Source organism: Balaenoptera borealis, assembly GCF_965194805.1.
Source record: "Balaenoptera borealis genome assembly, chromosome: 14".
Taxonomy (NCBI): Eukaryota; Metazoa; Chordata; class Mammalia; order Artiodactyla; family Balaenopteridae; genus Balaenoptera; species Balaenoptera borealis.
In genome coordinates this window covers 51,001,893-51,020,976 of record NC_138875.1, presented here as the reverse complement: position 1 = coordinate 51,020,976, position 19,084 = coordinate 51,001,893, and the positions used below count along the sequence as shown (strand labels likewise).

The 19,084-nt window shown below is 37.7% G+C and overlaps 1 protein-coding gene and 1 long non-coding RNA gene across 9 annotated transcripts in view; one reads left to right on the top strand and one right to left on the bottom strand.

Annotated features, from left to right (window-relative positions):
- Positions 1 to 19,084, bottom strand: part of OSBPL1A (oxysterol binding protein like 1A) — a 217,630-nt gene that overhangs the window by 15,013 nt on the left and 183,533 nt on the right. For all 8 annotated transcript variants that reach the window (XM_082355474.1, XM_082355473.1, XM_082355475.1 and 5 more), the window contains 4 exons: positions 18,845 to 18,920; positions 3,690 to 3,824; positions 2,578 to 2,675; positions 1,554 to 1,736 (listed from right to left, as the gene is read on the bottom strand). In XM_082355474.1, the coding sequence (XP_082211600.1) occupies positions 1,554 to 1,736; positions 2,578 to 2,675; positions 3,690 to 3,824; positions 18,845 to 18,920 (492 nt within the window). The remainder of the gene's footprint in view (positions 1 to 1,553; positions 1,737 to 2,577; positions 2,676 to 3,689; positions 3,825 to 18,844; positions 18,921 to 19,084) is intronic.
- Positions 3,831 to 19,084, top strand: part of LOC309611302 — a 19,812-nt gene continuing 4,558 nt past the window's right edge. Inside the window, exon 1 of the long non-coding RNA XR_014234438.1 lies at positions 3,831 to 15,978. This is a non-coding gene — a long non-coding RNA (uncharacterized lncRNA). The remainder of the gene's footprint in view (positions 15,979 to 19,084) is intronic.

Below are 19,084 nucleotides of genomic sequence, written 5' to 3'. Positions count from 1 at the left end.
TTATTTCTAGTCTTTTTGATACTAGTCTTTCTCACAGGTGGGAGGTGATACCTCATTGTGGTTTGATTTGCATTTCCTTGATGGTTAATGATGTAGAGCATCTTTTCATTTACCTGTTGACTATTTGTATGTCTTCTTTGAAAAATGTCTATTCAGATCTCCTGCCTACTTTTTAATTGGATTTTTTTTCTTGCTATTGAGTGGTATGCATTCTTCATATGTTTTGGATGTTAGCCCATTATCAGATACATGATTTGCAAATATTTTCTCCTATTCAGTAGGCTGCCTTTTCATTTTGTTGATGGTTTCCTTTACTGTGCAGAAGCTTTTTAGTATGATGTAGTCCCACTTGTTTATTTTTGCTTTTGTTCTTTTTGGTATCAGAGTCAAAAAATCATTGCCAAGACCTATGTTAAGGAGCCTACCGCCTATGTTTTCTTCTAGGAGTTTTATAGTTTTCAGTCTTACATTCAAGTTTGTAATCCATTTTGAGTTAATTTTTGTGTATGGTATAAGAGAGGGGTCCAGTTTCATTCTTTTGTATGTGCCTGTCCAATTTTCCCAACACCATTTATTGAAGAGACTGTCCTTCTTCTGTTGTATATTCTTGCCTCCTTTGTCGTAAATTAACTGACCCTATTTGCATGGACTTATTTCTGGGCTCTCTATTCTGTTCCATTGATCTATGTGTCTGTTTTTATGCCAATACCATATATTTTAATTACTACAGCTTTGTAATATAGTTTGAAATCAGGGAGCAGGATGCCTCCAGCTTTGTTCTTCTTTCTCAAGACTGCTTTGGCTATTTGGGGTCTTTTGTGATTCCATAAAAATTGCAGGATTGTCTATTTGTGTGAAAAACGTCATTGGAATTTTGATAGAGATTGCACTGAATCTGTACGTTGCTTTGGATAGTATGGACATTTTACTAATATTAATTTTTTCAATCCATGAGCACAGAATTAACAATTCCATTTACAACTGCATCAAAAAGAATAAAATATGTAGAAATAAATTTAAACAAGGAGGTCAAAGACCTGTATATTGAAAACAACAAGACAGTAATGAAAGAAACTGAAGATGACACAAATAAATGGAAAGGTATTTCATGGCAATCTTTTTTCTATTGCAAAAGAAGAGAACTTTCAACTTAACCTAATGTCTAAAATGTACCAATGTGATTGTTATTTCAATATTTCTCAAAGTGAATTCATTTTAAAAGATGGTTAAACAAAATATTATTACCATGATATATAGAAAGCTTGTCTCATAAGAACTGTCAGGCAGTGATTAACTCCATTTTATCTTAAAATAGATCCAAACAAACACCACAGTCAAACATCAAGTTAAACTTTTTACACGTACCTAGGATGATTAACAATGGCTATTGCCATGTTTCTCAAATTCTTTTACATGATGGTAGAAAATTTACACTTCATAAAAGCAGTTTCTTTGTCTCCACCTTTTGAACAACAAGGTCAAGTCTGTGTGCAAGTGTATATACTAATGAGTAGGTACATATGAAAAGAGTTACAGGTGTGATTCTGACTCACTCAAGGAGCTCCAACGTGATGGTTCCTTTGGGTTCTGCTTCTACGCTCTTCCCCCAGAACTTCAGTTTGGGATAGATTGAGCCATGAAAGATGAAATCATTGTTTAATCCTTCAGCATGAAATGCACTAATGGGTGGGTGATGGCTGACCTGCTCAGAGATGAGTCTGAAACCAAGGTCATCTCTTAAGATTTAAAAAACAAACAAACAAAAAGAGGTATTGTTATATAATAAACTGTTATCACAGAATGTATACATTACTGTCATTTCAGTGAAAAAGCAATGTTAAAGTATTAAGGAAATGGATTTGACAAAGTAAACAATCCTTTGTTATCATCCTGATGGAAGGACAACATGCGAGCAATTGCACATATGCAACCCAAACAACTAAAACCAATGTTATTATAAACCTAGCTACTTAAACACATTAAAATAAAGAACACCCACATGAATTTGGATGATTTTCATGAATTGACAATATTAGCCATGTAAATTTAAAACTTATCATTCCATTTATATTAAGATTGAAGAATCTAATGTATCTCTTTTACAAACATCTAGGGAATAAATGAGATCAAAACTTGTGGAGGGAAGAGAATGATTCAGAAAAACTAAAGCCAAATGAATTCCCTAACTGTGTGTAAAGAAGCAAGCTACAGCAGGAAATGCAACTCTAGATACATTCATTGCCTGTATGCCAACAGTGTAAGTTTATGCTAATATATTTTATATGGTTATTGAAAATACCCAATCATGCCTTATGGTCTACATAAGGAGAAAGGATGGTAACTAATCCCACAAGATCAGGAATACTGAAATCCTTGTAATGGTTCATTTTATGTATGTTTTCATATTTTTGACATAATTTCTAAAATAATAAATATCATAGAAACAAACAAAATTGCTAACTTTCTTCAGTCATACAAAATGTTGGTAAATGCTCAAAAAATATACATTTTCATTTGAAGAGCTATATAAATCATGCAAATTCAACTCTCCACCTGGAATAGTGTGAAAGATCTTACCGAACTAATTCATAAGTCTCTCCCAGAAGTGGGTTGAAAGGCTTTCCAGTACGTTCCCACTGAGAAGCAACAGCAGATACAGCAAATGCAGCTACACACTGTGGGACAGAGCATTAGGAGAAGTTAAAAATAGCCTTGCTGGCTCCTCATTCTTTCAGGAACTGAAATTCTGCTGAAAATAGTAATTTACAAAATGATTTTGAGGAGTTTAATTACTTTGTATTTTTAACATGGCTTAATAAGCAAACTAATAAGCAAACGTGGATATTCAGAATGAAAATTACTGAGACTCTTCCTATAGATCATCCCAACTGTGGGTTTTATAACACCCTGACAGTGCTACAAATTCTCTCAAGGACTTTTAAAAACCTCTCAAGTCCTAAATTACTCTTAATTCCTTTAAAATTTCTAAAAAGTACATCACTTTTAGGATGGGGCGAAGAGATAAAACTAAACAAGTTGGTATCAAGTCCAATGAGGTTGGGAAAAGCTAATATATATAAATGAAAGCACAGAAAGACTCCATTTAGAATGCTATTGCCTTGCTGGAAGGAGAAGAATGTATCTACTATACTCTCCCTGTGTCTAGTCAATCCATATACATCACATGAATGCCTTCTCTTCAGAGGAAAATTAAAAAGTGCAATTCCTTGTTGTCCTTTGTTTTAACCTATAGTAGTATGTGTATATTTATATACACACATAAGCATAAATACACATATTTATCTGTGTATCTGTTTATCTATTCCTTCTTGGAAACACTGAGAAAGTCTGAAAGAAAGGTTGAATGTTTTTACCCTAACACAATGCTACCTTCTAAAACAAAGACTCAGAAACAGCTCACCAACATCCAGGTTTGGTTTTGGACCACGTTCTGCTTCTGCAATTCTCGTTGGTCCTTCCACTATGGTGGCACTCTGACTAGAGGGTGGCAGGGAAGGAACACAGACGACACTCCAAACACACTGACTATATAATAATAACGTTTGCTAACCTCACACTGGACTTAACATGAATTCTGTGTATATGTGTTTGGGGCGGGGGGAGGGGAGAAGGTGGCAGAGAAGACTTCCTAAGACTTAAACCTTTCCCAGTGCTTGCTTGACACATACCTGCATCCTTTCCACAGGATCAGCAAATGAACTGGCCTTGTGGATGAGGTACGTATGCTCCATATATTCAGTGAGTCGCTGGAGGAAGCTCAAAGGCTCGTTAAATATAACTGGCATGGTGATCTTGGAGAGTTCCTATTTAACAAGAAAATGGAAACTGTGATGTCCAACATACACAGCAAACTTACATGCTGCTGTCTCTACATAACATGTTCCGGGAAAGGAAGTCACAGAAAACAGCAAATTTAATTAGTATCAGTTCAATTTCATAAATCTTCCCAGAGCATCTAACGATGTGGAGTATATTGTTCAAGGCCTTGAAGGAAATACAAAGACTACCCAAACATTCTCCTTGGCTTCGAGGAGCTTGCAATCTACTGGTGAGCAGTGAGATGATGACTATTAATAAGTCTGCCTCAGATCAGAATTAGGAAATGGCATATAAAGGTCATGGGGACACAAAGACCAAAAATCTTCATAGTGGGCTAAGGAGCAACCACATATACCATTTTCGTGGATAATTTTTCAAAGGAATTTCAGACTGTTTTTGACTGACAACATTGAGGTTTTCTGAGAACACTGATCCATTATACATTGTGAACTGGGGTCCTAGAAGGCTATTGTTTATTTCACAGGATAGGTTTTAAATTCTATCTGCTAGAATGACACAATCACAGTAGACTTCCAAAAATAATTTAATGATTGGGCAGGGGTCCTCTGACCTGAGTTGCAACCTTTCAACTCTGCTTACCATATCCTGCCAGCAAACAGTCTCACCATGAGATCTTTAACAAATTCATTAGGTAACAAACTTATCTTGGTTTTCTCTGGAATAGTCTGATGATCTTTCCAACCTTCCACCTACTACTATTTACCTTTCCGGTGAGAATCACATCTTTCATGAAGCCTGCTGACTAAAGTCATGATCACGTGAACAACCCCAAGGTGCCATTGAGGTTGAATGCCACCTGTCTCGGCTCTGACTTTCCCCCTCTAAACATCCACATTCTTACAGATATGCACAATTAAAAATAAAGTAACCTTCACAAAACTACTATCGGAATGCATTAAAAAAAAGCTGATTACCATAAAATACTGCAGACCACAGACAGACATGTAGCAGCTCAATGTAATGAAAAGAAATGGTAGGTTTATTGCTGCCTCACTGGGAAGACAAAGGAGAACTGGACTGTATAAGGAGATGAAGAAAAGAAGGCTTTACTGTATACACCCTGAGATCTCAGTAAATGCAAAAATTCACTGCTGGGGCCAAGTCAAGAAAGCTGTGACTGCCAAGGCTTTTCTTAATTGAGATATCTTAGACTCTCTTTCTTCTACTTAAAAATACCTTCATGAGTTTTTTCTTAAAAAAAAACCACAAAAACTAATAGAGGAATATGTAATTTTCAGTCACGGAAGTAAAGACGTGAAAATGCTCCTCTCCTCAGAGGCAAAGCACCTCCAACAGTTTGGGATACAATGCTGGGTATTTACACACACATGTGTGTACACACATATATCTTATTGGATTTTTTTAATGCATGGGATCTGCTCTATGTATTGGCTCATCACTTGCCTTTTTTTGCTGTTCCTGTGTTCAGAGGTCTTACATACATGTACATTACACCACCGAGTCCATCAAGTTCTTTGTAATCGCTGCACTGCGCAGTGGTAAGATGTCAGAATCAGACTGAGTTCCTCTGCAGGCTTTCTCATTTACTAGATGTGTGACTCTGGCCAAGTTAAACTCTGCCAGTTTCCTTATCAATAACATGGCACTAATATAACAGTGTATATAACATAATTACTACAAAGCATTGTTATAAGACTAATATTTGCAAAACACTTAGACCAGTTCTGGGCACATTAGTAAATGCTATAGGTATTTGTTAAATTTTTTTTTTAAAGTCTATCTACAGATATACCATAAACTATTTAGCCTTATCCTTTAGAACATGAACAAATATGGTTTTAAAGTAAATTTCTGTTAAGTGGGATTTCTGGGTCAAAGGTGTGTGCTCATTGAAAATTTTTACAGTTACTACCAAGCTGAATGCCTTCAACCCTTCAACCCTTTATCAATTTGTACTGCTACCAATGCTTCTGGGAAGTCAGATTTTCTTTTAACATCAAAGGGAAGGGCATTACTTCCAATCTGTTCATTCAATCATGTTCACTTTCTTTACACAACTATTTAATTCAAAAATAGTCAAATGTTGTAATGGTGCTGAGTAGTTCATGTATAACTCTAGAACGAAGATTAAAAGACATAAGTATTAAAAGTAACTATAACTATGATAATTTGCTAATGGATACACAATGTAAAAAGATGTAAATTGTGACACCAAAAACATAAAATGGCAGGGAATGTACAAATGTAGAGCTTTTGTATGTGTTTGAAGTTAATTTGTTATCAGCTTAAAATAGACTGTTAAAACTATAAGATGTTTTACATAAACCTCATGGTAACTACAAAGCAAAAAACCTATAGTAGATACACAAAAGATAAAGAAAAAGGAATTTAAGTATACCAACTACAGAAAATCATCAAATTCACAAAGGAAGAGAGGAAGAGGAAAGGAACAAAGGAATTACAAAAAAAACAGCCAGAAAACAATGAACAAAAGAGCAATAGTGAAACCACATCTATCAGTAATTACTTTGAATGCAAATGGACTAAATTATCCAACCAAAAGACATAGAATGGCTGAATGAAAAAACAGAAAACACCAAGACCCAACTATGCTGACTACAAGAAATTCACTGCAGCTCTAAGGACACACACAGGTAGAAAGTGAGAGGACAGAAAAAGATATTCCATGCAAATGGAAACAAAAAGAAAGCAGGGGTAGTTATACTTCTATTAGACAAAACAGATTTTAAGCCAAAGAATGTAACAAGACACAAAGAAGGTCATAATATAATGTAAAGGGGTCAATTCATCAAGACGATATAACAATTATAAATATTTATGCACCCAAAATAGGGACACCTAAAAGCAAATATTAACAGATCTTAAAAGAGAAATAGACAGCAATACAAGAAAAGCAGGGAATTTCAATTCTCTACTTTCAACAAGGGACAGACATCCAGACAGAAAATCTTAGTAAGGAAACAATGGGTTTAAACAACATGTTAGACCAACAGACCTAAGAGACATATACAGAACATTCCATGCAATAACAGAATACACAATTCTTCTCAAGTGTATATGGAACACTCTCCAGGATAGACTATATATTAGGCCACAAAACAAGACAATAAATTTAAAAATACTGAAATCATATCAAGCATCTTTTCTAACCACAATGGTATACAATTAGAAATGAACTACAAAAAGAAAACTGGGAAATTCACAAATACGCAAAAAGTAAACATGCTACTAAACAACCAATAGGTCAAAGAAGAAATCAAAAAATATCTTGAGACAAATGAAAATGGAAATACAACATACAAAACTTACAGGATGCAGCAAAAACAGCTCTAAGAAAGAAATTCATGGCAATAAACACACTAAGAAACAAGATCTCAAACAGCCTAACTTTACACCTCAAGGAATTAGAAGAAGTCCAAAATTAGTAAAGGAAGGGTAACAAAGATCAGAGTGGAAAGAAATGAAACAGAGACTAAAAAGATAAATGCAACTAAGAGCTGTTTTTTTAAAAAAAAGAAAGATAAAATAGACAAATCTTTAACTATACTCACCAAGAAAAAGAGAGAGAGGACTCAAATAAGTAAAATTATAAATGACAGAGAAGATACTACAACTGATGCACAAAGGATCATTAAGAATGCTGTGAACAATTATATGCTAACAAATGGACAATCTAGAAGAAATGGATAAATTCCTAGAAACATATAACCTACCAAAATTGAATCATGAAGAAATAGAAAATCTGAACTGATCAATTCCTAGTAAGGAGATTGAAGCAGTAATCAAACACCTGCCAACAAACAAAAATCCAAGACCAGATATCTTTACTTGTGAATTCTGCCAGACATTTAAAGAAGCATGAATACTGATCCTTCTCAAACTATTCAAAAAAAAACAGAAGAGGAGGGAACACTTCCAAACTCATTTTACAAGGTCAGCATTATCCTGACACCAAAACCAAAGACAAAACCAGACAAAGAAAAGAAAATTATAGGCTAATATCCCTGATGACCACAGATGCAAAAGTCAAGAAAATATTAGCAAACTGAACTCAACAATACATTTAAAGGGTCATACACCATGATCAAGTGGGTTTTATTCCAGGTAAGTAGGATGGTTCAATACAAGCCAATCAATAAATGTGATATATGACATTAATAAAACGATGAATAATCTCAATAGATGCAGAAAAAGCATTTGACAAAATTCAACCTCCTTTCATGATAATAACTCTCAACAAAGTGGGTATAGAGGAAGCATACCTCAACATAATAAAGGCCATATATGACAAGCCCACAGTTAACATCATACTCAGTGGTGAAAAGCTGAACACTCTTCCTATAAGATCAGAAATAAGACAAGGATGCCCACTCTCACCACTTTTATTCAACATAGTACTGAAGTTCTAGCCAGCGTAATCATGCAAGAAAAAGAAATAAAAGGCGTCCAAATCAAGAAGGAAGAAGTAAGATTATCTCTATTTGCAGATGCCATGATGTTATATGTAGAAAACCCTAAAGACTCCACCAAAACACAATTAGAACTAATACATGCATTCAGTAAAGGTGCATGGTACAAAATCAACATAAAACATCAGTTGTGTTTCAATTCACCAACAGCAAACTATCAGAAAGAAAAATTAAGAAAACAATCCCATTTCCAATTATCATCAAAAAGAATAAAATAGTTAGGAATAAAATTAACCAAGGAGGTGAAAGAGCTATACACTGAAAACTGTAAGACATTAATGAAAGAAGTTGCAGAAGACACGAATAAATAGACAGATACTCTGCACTCATGGATTACAAAAGTTGTTAAAATGTCCAAACTACCCAAAGTGATCTAAAGATTCAATGCAATCCTTATCAAAATTCCAATGGCATTTTTCACAGATATAGAAAAAACAATCCTGAAATTTGTATGGAACCACAAAAGACCGTGAATAGCCAATGCAATCTTGAGAAAGAAGAACGAAGCAGGAGGTATCATGCTCCCAGATTTCAAACTGTATTACAAAGATATAGTAATCAAAACAGTACAGAATTGGCATAGAAATAGACAGGCAGATGAATGGAATAGAACAGAGAGCCCAGAAATAAATCCATGCATTTATGGTCAATTAATTTTTGCTAAAGGAGCCGAGAATATACAATGGAAACAATCTAAGTGTCCGTCAGTGGATGAATGGATCAAGAAAATGTGGGTGTGTGTGCATGCATATGTCTATGTGTGTATATATATACACACGCACACAAATATATACATACACACACATGATATTACTTGGCCTTACAAAAGAAGGCCATTTGTGGCAACATGGATGAATGTGGAGGGCCTTAATGCTAAGTGAAATAAACCAGATAGACAAACACTGCATGGTATGGTATCACACATATGCGAACCTTCAAAAAAAAAAAAAAGTTGAACCAATAAAAACACAGTAGAAAGTCGCTGCCAGGGGCTTCAGGGTGGGGAAAATAGGGAGAAGTTGGTAACAGGGTATACACTTTCAGTTATAATATGAATAAGGTCTGACGATCTACTGTATAACATGGTGACATGACTACAATTGATAACACTGTTTTGTATAGATGAAATTTGTTAAGCGAGTAGAACTTAAATGTTCTCACCAAAAAAAGGATACATATGTGAGGTGCTGGATGTGTTAATTAACTTGATGGGGGGAATCCTTTCACAATGTATACATATATCCAATCATCTTGATGTAGACTTTAAATATTTGTCAATTATATCTCAAAAAAATAATCCACCAAGATTGTCTCTCTAAAGCAACTTGGCTATATAGAATATGCATATAGAAATAAAATTGTTTCAAAATAGCTTTTAAAAAAATTTTAATTTAGCACCTACTAGGTGCCAGGCACTGTTTTAGACACTGGATTAAAAGTCTCATTATAGCCAATTCTGACCTGGAATGCCCTACTCTCTTCCCTTAACTCTTGTATCCCCTCTCCGGTAGGATTTCAAGAGAGTTCAAGTCTCTCCTCCTCGACTATTCCAGTACTCATTGATTTCTCGCCTCTTCCAGCTCCTGGAGCACCAGAATCTGTATCGCACAATTTAGCATCTGATCACAGATTATACAGCCTGCTGCTATGTCAGGAGTACTAACCAGCTTATCTTGCTAACTACACAGTAATACAATTCCTGAGGGGAGGGATAATATCTTATACTCCGCCTGCATCCTCATCACCTCAGGGAGAGCAGAGCACATTGCAGGCACCCCTGCCCTATGTGCTCCTGTATGCTTCCACTGCCCCCTGAGTTTAATCCTATTTGGGCATTTATCACAGTGCACTAGACTCTCCTGACTCTTTCACTGGAATACAAACTCCCTGAAGTCAGAACCCTCTTGTTTAATGATGCACATAGTTCACATAGCAAAATGAGTAAAAAAGTAGGTTACAAAGCAACATGTTCAAAAATATTTTAATTTTGTAAAATACATGTTTTATAGACAAATATTAGAAGGTAGTAGCACCCAAAAGTTAACAGTGGTTGACTGTAGGAGTTGGTAGTCCGGGTAATGTAACACTTTCAGCCTGGCAAAAGGAAGGGATGGGAAAGCCGACATCCCTGCACCGCAGAAAGCGGACGCCTTACGACGTACACGCTGACACTATGCTCATCATAAAACAGACAAGAGAAAAGCACGACGGGAAAAGAGAACAACAAAACAGACTCAGGTTAGTCCAGTCCTGGGTTCCAGAGACAGTAGAGCGTTGTGGTTAAAGGAGTGCCTTCTGAACAGAAGGCACAACGGTGGCTGCCAGGGCTGGGGGGTAGGGAGGTGGGGAGCTGTTGTTTAAGGGGTGCAGAACGTCAGTTCCACGAGATGAAAAGAGTTACATGGGTGGTAATGGCAGCACAATGTGAATGTACAAACGCCACTGAACTGCACGCTTAAAAGTGGTTAAAATGGTAAATACTGTGTTCTGTGTTTTACCACAATTGAAAATAAAATAAATAATAAAAGAATGAATGGGCTCTGAGAGCACACGCCCCTTGCTACCTGATGCTTGCATCACTATGAGTCCCTCACCTCTCCGCCAAATGGGGGGCTTCATTATGTACCTCGCAGGGCCTGTCAGGATTAATCAGTTCACACAAAACACTCAGAACAGGCATACGTTAAGTGAGCAATAAATGTTAGCTATGATCATTACTATTAATAGTACATTCAAGATTGCCAAGTCCTCCAAGGCCGTGTAGAGGCAAGGCGGCTTTGAAGGCTGGGATACCTCATCCTGTCGCCTGGGCAGCAGAGCTGCAGAGAAGGCACTCAGATGGCAGCGTGGCTTGAGTTCCAACCTTAAAAGGTGAAGAAGTGAGGGAAGGACACCTGTTCCCCCTGGAGCCCCAGCCAGAAGGCATCGCGTAGTCCCCGCTGCTGAGGCTCTTGCTGCTGGCTGGCTGTCCCGTCCAATTGCCAAGATGACAGGGGTTCACCAGGGTGGCGACATGAGCCCTGGCCCGTGACAGTATGTGACGTAAATGATGCCATTTCTGGCTCTGCTCTCTTGTTTTCTACATTTCGCTTTGTCATGCACAACAGCAGGGTGAGATTTATTTTAAAGGAATTTAAAGGATTTATTCATTAAAGGAATGAAGAACTTTACCTAAGTTTGATTCTGAACTTTTTTCCCTAAAAAGTACTAGACTGACTATTAAACACTCACTGAGGGAATAAGAGACATGCTGCGGGGGTGACAAGGCGTTTGGCACTTCTGTCATTACGGCGGCTCAAATGGGAATCCAGGCCTAGGGACTTATCTTTCATCTCTATAGCGACGCTGTATATGTTGCCATACTCTCACATAATCTCTCTGAGAAAATATGCGAGCAAGAATGGGACAGTCACGTTGTCCACTAGCCACTGGCTGCTCACCACCAGTTGGCTTGACTTCATATGAGTCAGCAAGTCAATGAAATAGTGGTTTGTCAACTCTGGAAACCAAGGTACAAAGGACATGGTTTTATCACCCATTCAATGGGCAGACTATTTTTTAATCATTTGAAAAGCTCCCAAAATTCTGAAAGGGTCTTTAAATCCAATTTTAAAATCTAGAATAATTTAAACACCTTCCTGCTTCTTTTAGTAACTCAGAATGTAAGCATTCAAGGAAATGAAAAGGCACATTTGTGGCCCAGGTAACAGACACAGAGTGGAAGGGACAGAAAAAGGCCTGAGGGAACATATACACATAGATCCAGATGGCCATAAAAACCACCTTGACTGCACAGAAGAGTCTAACATGCTATTTAAAATACAGCAATGGACCTGCAATTTTTTGCCTCTGTTAGTCTGTACAATCATTGATATTTTAATTGTTAAAATCTACAGTTCCCTGGATATGTAATGAAAAAACTCGGTGATACAAACTATATTTCATTCCCTCTTGGAAATTCACAGAGACACCGTTTTTACTTACAATACAATGAAGTTTGGTATTGGATTCGTTAGATACTGTATACAACTACTTAGTACTGCATATATTCCAATAATAGGAAAAGCAACAATGCGTATTATGAAGGTCAAGTTTCAGGAAGAAACATGAGCTAGAATACTTTTATCACTGAGAGCTTCAGTCAGCTGGAAAAATTAAATATTTATGCCAGGCAATTCTATCTTGTGACCCAGCTAAAAGCAAAGTTTAAATGTATCCATACAAATTAATAGCAACTAACGATGAAACTGAAGAAACTCTTAATTGCAGTTGCTCATCAGCTGACAAACTGAGAAGAAAACAAAGAGAAGGCTGCTTTGTCACTCGAGCACTATATAAACAAACAAGGCCAAGTCTGATCCCCACTGAAGTGGAAAATATCTTCTATGTGTTAACGCCGAGCACCGTAATACCCAACTGTACAAATATTTAAGACCTGGGTTAGAGAGAGCAGCTCAGCTTCGGTCTTAAGCTAAGTCTGCCAGTGGGCAGGGTCCTCACCCAGGTGTGCGGCCCAAGCACTAAGTGGGCTTCTAGGCTCTTCACTGATGGGCAGGCGCTGGCAGCAGCCTTGGCTCTGTGCCTTGGATGTGCCTTCTGTGACACCAGCTTGGCACTGGATCCTCCCTCCACAACAGCCCCAAAGATGTAAAACTTTACCCTTCTTACATGTAAGGGCCTTGGAGGGCCAAAGGTCTCTTTCCCATCTTGGGCTACTCAGTCCCTTCCCTCTCCACAAGATGTCTATCATCTATTAGTTTACCATCGCATGAGAGGTTCTTGCCATCTGAATACACTGATCATGCCCAAAGCAGTCACACCAAGACCTTGCAAGTCAGCCCTTGGGGACCACTCTGGTCGAGCAGTCTGAACAAGCCTGCTGCTCTGACGCCTTTTGCTGTTGGTTACACCACTGTTCCTCGCCTCTCACAGACCAGCCCCAGAGAACACAACACCCAGAAACAAAGGAACTATGCACAGGCAAGGGGTGTCTGCATGTGAACCGAATGAACCACACTGTGGGCAACTGGGTGCAACCAGTGGTAAAAACAGGGAGAAAAAGACAAGAAAAGCTTTGAGGGAAAAGACAAACAGATATTCCTTTCCTAGTCTTCCTGTCTCGGAGCTGAATTTTTTCAGAGTTGGGAGGCCGTGTGAGTCCTCTCGAAGGACAACCACTAGGTGGGAATGTGGCAGGACAACTAAGGCGCTGGCTGGAAGCCTGGACCAGGTCCACGGTCTCCACACTGTAGTCACTCAGGGTACCCCGTGACTGTGGGCAGGGATGGATGCTTTAGGGGAACCGATCTGCAGGTGCTCAGCCTTCACACGCACTCCTGCCTAAGAACTGACAGGTCAAGAACGCACCTGCGTCGGACGTCACGCTGTTGCTGTTTTCCCACGTCTTCTTTTAAAATCGCCCTTCTTTTACTTGGGGTGGGGGAGAGACACCCCTTACACCATCCTGAATTCTAGTATAGCAGTCTTGCTCTGATGCGTAAAAACCTTCAGGGCACCGAGTGAAGGGAGGTTTAGAAATACAGTACTGGTACAAGGAAGCCTCTTAAATCAAGGCACTGTTGCTCTGCAGGACGGCTCCCCGACTTTCCTGTTTTCGTTAAGGCAGAGACCTGACATCGGAAGCTCTTCCAGTCACCTCTCCCCTGTTGGGATATTCTGATTTCAGATCATTATAGAGTGAGGTGGTAGAGATGACAAATTTTGTTTAACTACTTTGCTTCTTCTGCCTCCTGTCTCTTAAGTCAGTATTTATAACGTACCAGTTTGGGCAAAGCTCCAAATCTTATCTAGAGCTGTATCTGGCTTATATTTAGAATTCAAGAATGGGACAGTTGTCACAGTGCCATATACCAATGTGTTTATCTGAGCCCAAAAATAACATCACAGCCCTGACAGTGAGCTGACCCGGGATGCGTCTGGTTGTGAGGTCATGCGGCAGACATTCTGCATCAAGGGGATGAGATGAATCTGAGGTTTTGAGGGAAAACATTTAAAGTGCATGGTAAGATAAAAAGCATTTCATGAAAAAAGATTATATTGGCAAGGTGCGTTTCAGGGAAAATATTTCAATTTTCCCAACCCCTTCTCAATATTGCGAGGTATATCTGAGTGAGAGGACACAGTTACAGAAACCGAAGTTGAGAGCCCTGGTAAAGCTTCTCCACTCCATTTCCCAGAGACCCAGATGCCCATGACGCCAAAGGAAGGTAACAAGACCTCTTGCAAGTTAGAGTTTTCAAATGTTTCCAATGACACGGAAGGAAGTCCTACTGAGTTGCCAATTTATGGATCATAAAAAATTATTTTTGATGGATAATATATTACTATCCGATTTTTGACATATAGTCAGGAAAAGGTCAAAGAACTGAATGACATTGCTAGATACTAAAAAAAACACAGAACTCCTACTTCCCATCTGTCTATTAATATGAGCAAGGCTTCTTAACCCTTGAATCTATTAAAAAAAGAGAACTGTTACTGAAAATCCTGTCTCATTCTAGCAATGTGTGATATTCATTCTCAGATATCTCAGCCAAAGTGAAAAAATCCTTTTTATGAATAACATTTTAGCTTTTATGTTATACTTTCATAAATTTTGTAATGCTTGTTATTTTGATCACTCATGTAAGAATAACTTAAAACTTTTAGTACTAAAGTCTTATGACCATAAAATATAAATTTTTAAATTTTAATTTAAATATGTATTCTTGTGATAGTGAAGTACGATAAGGTAATCAAAATACCTTCAAAGATGAAAAAAATTAGGTTAGGGTAATATTCTATAGTAAATATGGAATGGAAATAGGAGTTAAAGGAGCAAACTAGAACTATAACGTTTTCAACTCTTATATTCAAGTCTCTATGGAATTTGGTTGCACTGGATACCTTTCTGAATGATACAACATTTTCACTTTAATAACTCGGTATTTAAAATATAACAGACCTTCTTCACCCTCTTATAATAATCTAACACTAATATTCTATGACTCCAAGACATTTAGCAGACGTGGTCTCAGGTGCAGGCGCCTACTCAAAATTTGTGCCTGGACGCCTCGTTTGCCTCACCCTGGTGCTGGCCCTGGTTTCCAAAGTCACTAAGTATGGATACCCATGACCTAGCCTCTGGATGTGTCCTGCTGACAAATCCTAAAGGGATGGGAGAGAAGAGGCGAAAGAAAACAGGGGAGACAGAAGACAATGGGATTATGAGACTAGAGTCCTTTAACAAAAGGACAATGGGAGTAAGGAAATAAGGAACAAAGAATTCAAACTACTAACCAACATCAAGTATTAATTCTGAGATGGGAATCTGTTTGGTAAATGCTTCAATCACAGAGAGATTTAGGATTAAATTCCAGTTATGCATTCATTTCATGTAGTATAACCCAACATTTGGTAACATAATCCTGTCCAAAACAGACTGGGAGAAAAAAGGGTGCCATAAGTTTTGGAAATCTAAGTCTCTATATTCATTTTAGAAAAAAAGCAAGTCAAATGTGTATGTGTGTGGCAGTGGAGGATGGAGCAAGGTGAGCCCGGCTGGAGAAGGTGCTGCAGGGCACCGAGGCCCAGGATGACAAATGCCTGAAGACACTGACTTTCCTACCTGAGAAAGATGAAGTTATACCTCGACCATACATGGCAGGTAAGCACCTATCATGTGTTCTTAAAAGCCATGTCTTAAGGGATTAATGATACTATGCCATAAAACTGTATCATCATAAATGAGGGGCACTGATTTCTGAAAAAGTTGGCACCAGACCCCAGTTGAGTGTAGAACTGGGAGGTTTCCAGCAGGATGCCCACACTCCCCACTCTGATCTCATATGCTCCTCAAGTCGACAGAGACATCACGAAAAGCTATGGTTCAATATCAGATTTCCTCTGCTACTTTTAAGACTTATTATTATAAAATCAAGAACCTGGGAATGTGAAGCTATGGGAAAAGCCAGCTGAAGGGTATGTCCATGGCTTCTGTAACTGAGATTTACCCACACAGAAAGGACCTGGAGTGAAGTATTTGGATTATTAAGTGTAACAGAATCATGAAAATGCAATGGGGGGGTTTTAAAAAATACCTTCACTTTGAAGTTAACTGTAATAAAATCTATGGATACTAATATCTTCTAATTTTTTACCTATTTTCCTCGTGGTTGGGGGTAGCAGGAGGCAGATATAAGAGGGGTCAATACAAAAAATTATTTAAAAATTTTTATTCTGGTGATGTTATTTGCTTTTCTCTCTCAAGATACACCGCACTTTAAATCTCTATTGTGCTCAACACTGACCCTCTTGGACTGATTCCTCTGCCCATGAGAGGGGAGACATGGTGCCCCGAGAACAATAACTTCCAAATGCCAGATAACTGCCTTTCAATCACATTAATAAATAATAATAATTATTCATCTAGAATGTTAGTCTCTTATAAAACCTCAGGAGAAAATACTTTCCCAAAATATTACCTCCCCTGCAGCTCTTTCTCTGTGATTTATTCAGAAAGTTCTATAGATACAAGTTTCAAAACATTCCACGGCGCCCTTTCAACCCAAACAGCTCTGCTTTTATGTGCTTTATTTTGTTTATGATTCAGCCTGTCTATTTGCACAAACAGTTCCACACCTAAAAATAAAGGTAAAACCATCCTTCTAGAGAAATAGTGCATCTTTCGAAGTACGACAGGCAGAAGCATGACATTACTTCCCGTCTTTTAAAAGAATGGATAGTTTCCATTTAGACAGAATGCTTGCTTTAGACATAAACTAGACGATTATCAGTCACTAGCCTGAACAAACTCATGACAATACCACTAAATCCGACACCCAGTGAGACAGGAGATAGTAGGTGACAGACTCAAGCAAGAGAAATACAGAAAGCTGTACTTTCCACGATTGCCAAAAAGACTAAACCACATCTGCAGTTTTCATACCCATTCTGTTGACTCAACAGCCTTAGACAAATGTGGTACCAATTCTACAGTAACTGTGGGTTTCATTCATTAGCAGGTTACAAAATCAATTTAATGAGTTGGAATCAGCGTTAATCTAATATAATAGAAAATATCATTTATTGTAAGGATGAGTATTCTTTTGTGGAACTGGTTTTCATTTTAAACACACATGCATATGTACATATTTACATACTGGATCTCAATGATAAATATGTTTACTAAGGGCTTGAAAAATATTAACTCTGTAGGATATAATTTTTTGTCCTGAAAATTTCAGTTCTTAAGAGACTAGTATGTATAGCTATTTTATTTAAGAATATATACATTTGTCTAGATACATTTGGTTTGTCCTGATGAAACTTAATATAATCAAAATGGAATTAGAGCCCAGGTATTCTGATTCTCAAGTGTGATTAACTGTTGATACTAATGTTGAGCATTAAGCTAAACCAGGGTCTGTCCTGGCCATTTTATATAAATTATCTTATTTATCTCTCAATACAGCTATAAGGTGCAAATTACTCTCCTAACTTTACTCAGGGAAACAAGGCAACTGGCCTAGGGTCTCACAGACAGGAGGCGGCAAGGCTGGGATAAAGCCCATTATTCAGCTACAGATCCTTCTCTCCATGCAGTAGGATCAGAAAATATTTGTTTAAAATAAATGTTTCTGGAATTAGCTCCTTGGAAATTACATTTAGGAAGTCTCAGATGACATTACCCCATGTAGAGAAGAGGGGCATTTTGAAAAATGCCAACGTGTGCACACCAGCAGCCAAAAGGATTTCAGGCATCAGAAAGAAAATGTTTAGAAAGTGACTATACTTCCCACTACAAGGAAAGTTCTTGGAGTACTCAGTCTGCACATTAAATTGCAAAATTAAGAAACATAATCTCCAGGCAGATTCTTTAGCGGTTCAGGACTCACATGTTTTAAAATTTTCATCATTCTAGTTGGTCAAAGGTCATGCTAGAAGAATTAAGAGAACTTTACTCAGAATCCTAGCCTGACTGTCGTCAGGGTGGTGACGTGGACTACTATTTTAAAGGGAATCTAAGGATTTATATAATAGTAAATTTTGCCATCCGTTGCCCTCCCCCGCAAAATCAGATCCACCTGCACAGATAACTAAGCTGGGACACATTCCAAATATCTAACATACACCACACTTACAAGGTACCAAATATCTAACATACACCACACTTACATGGTACAAAAATCTGCTCTGTGCACAGAAGCGTAAGTCGAATTATATTCTATACTGTGGGGACTGTTCTTTTTGAGCCTTTCTGGGTAACTCTATAGGGAAATACAAATGTGGAGCCTTTTCTTTTTCTACTTTCTTACAATGAAAAGTCACATTAAAGTCATATTAAATGGCATAAAAAGTGGTTCAAATTCTGTGAGGAAAACCTAATATAAGACTTCTCCTAATTTCTGATTCTCAAAAGTTTTCATAAACATTGTTGTGCAACACTTTTATGCCAACATTAGGATTCCCTTCTAAAGCATATGCATGAAACACCTATCAGCTTAATATTATAGAACTGATAGTTAATTTACCATTCCAATACATTTTCTGAGGATGCTCCAGATGCTGAAGTCATTTCTGGAAAACATAGGGGAGGGCAGGCTTGTTCTGAAAAAAAGAAAACAAAAATAAAGACTTAATTTTAATACCACTGGCATTAGGAAAAAAGCTACTGTCAATAATCTGAGAGCCACAGGCATACATGTATAGAGACACCATAAAAACGCGCAACATGTACATATGGCCAACAGGTACATGAAAAGATGCTCAAT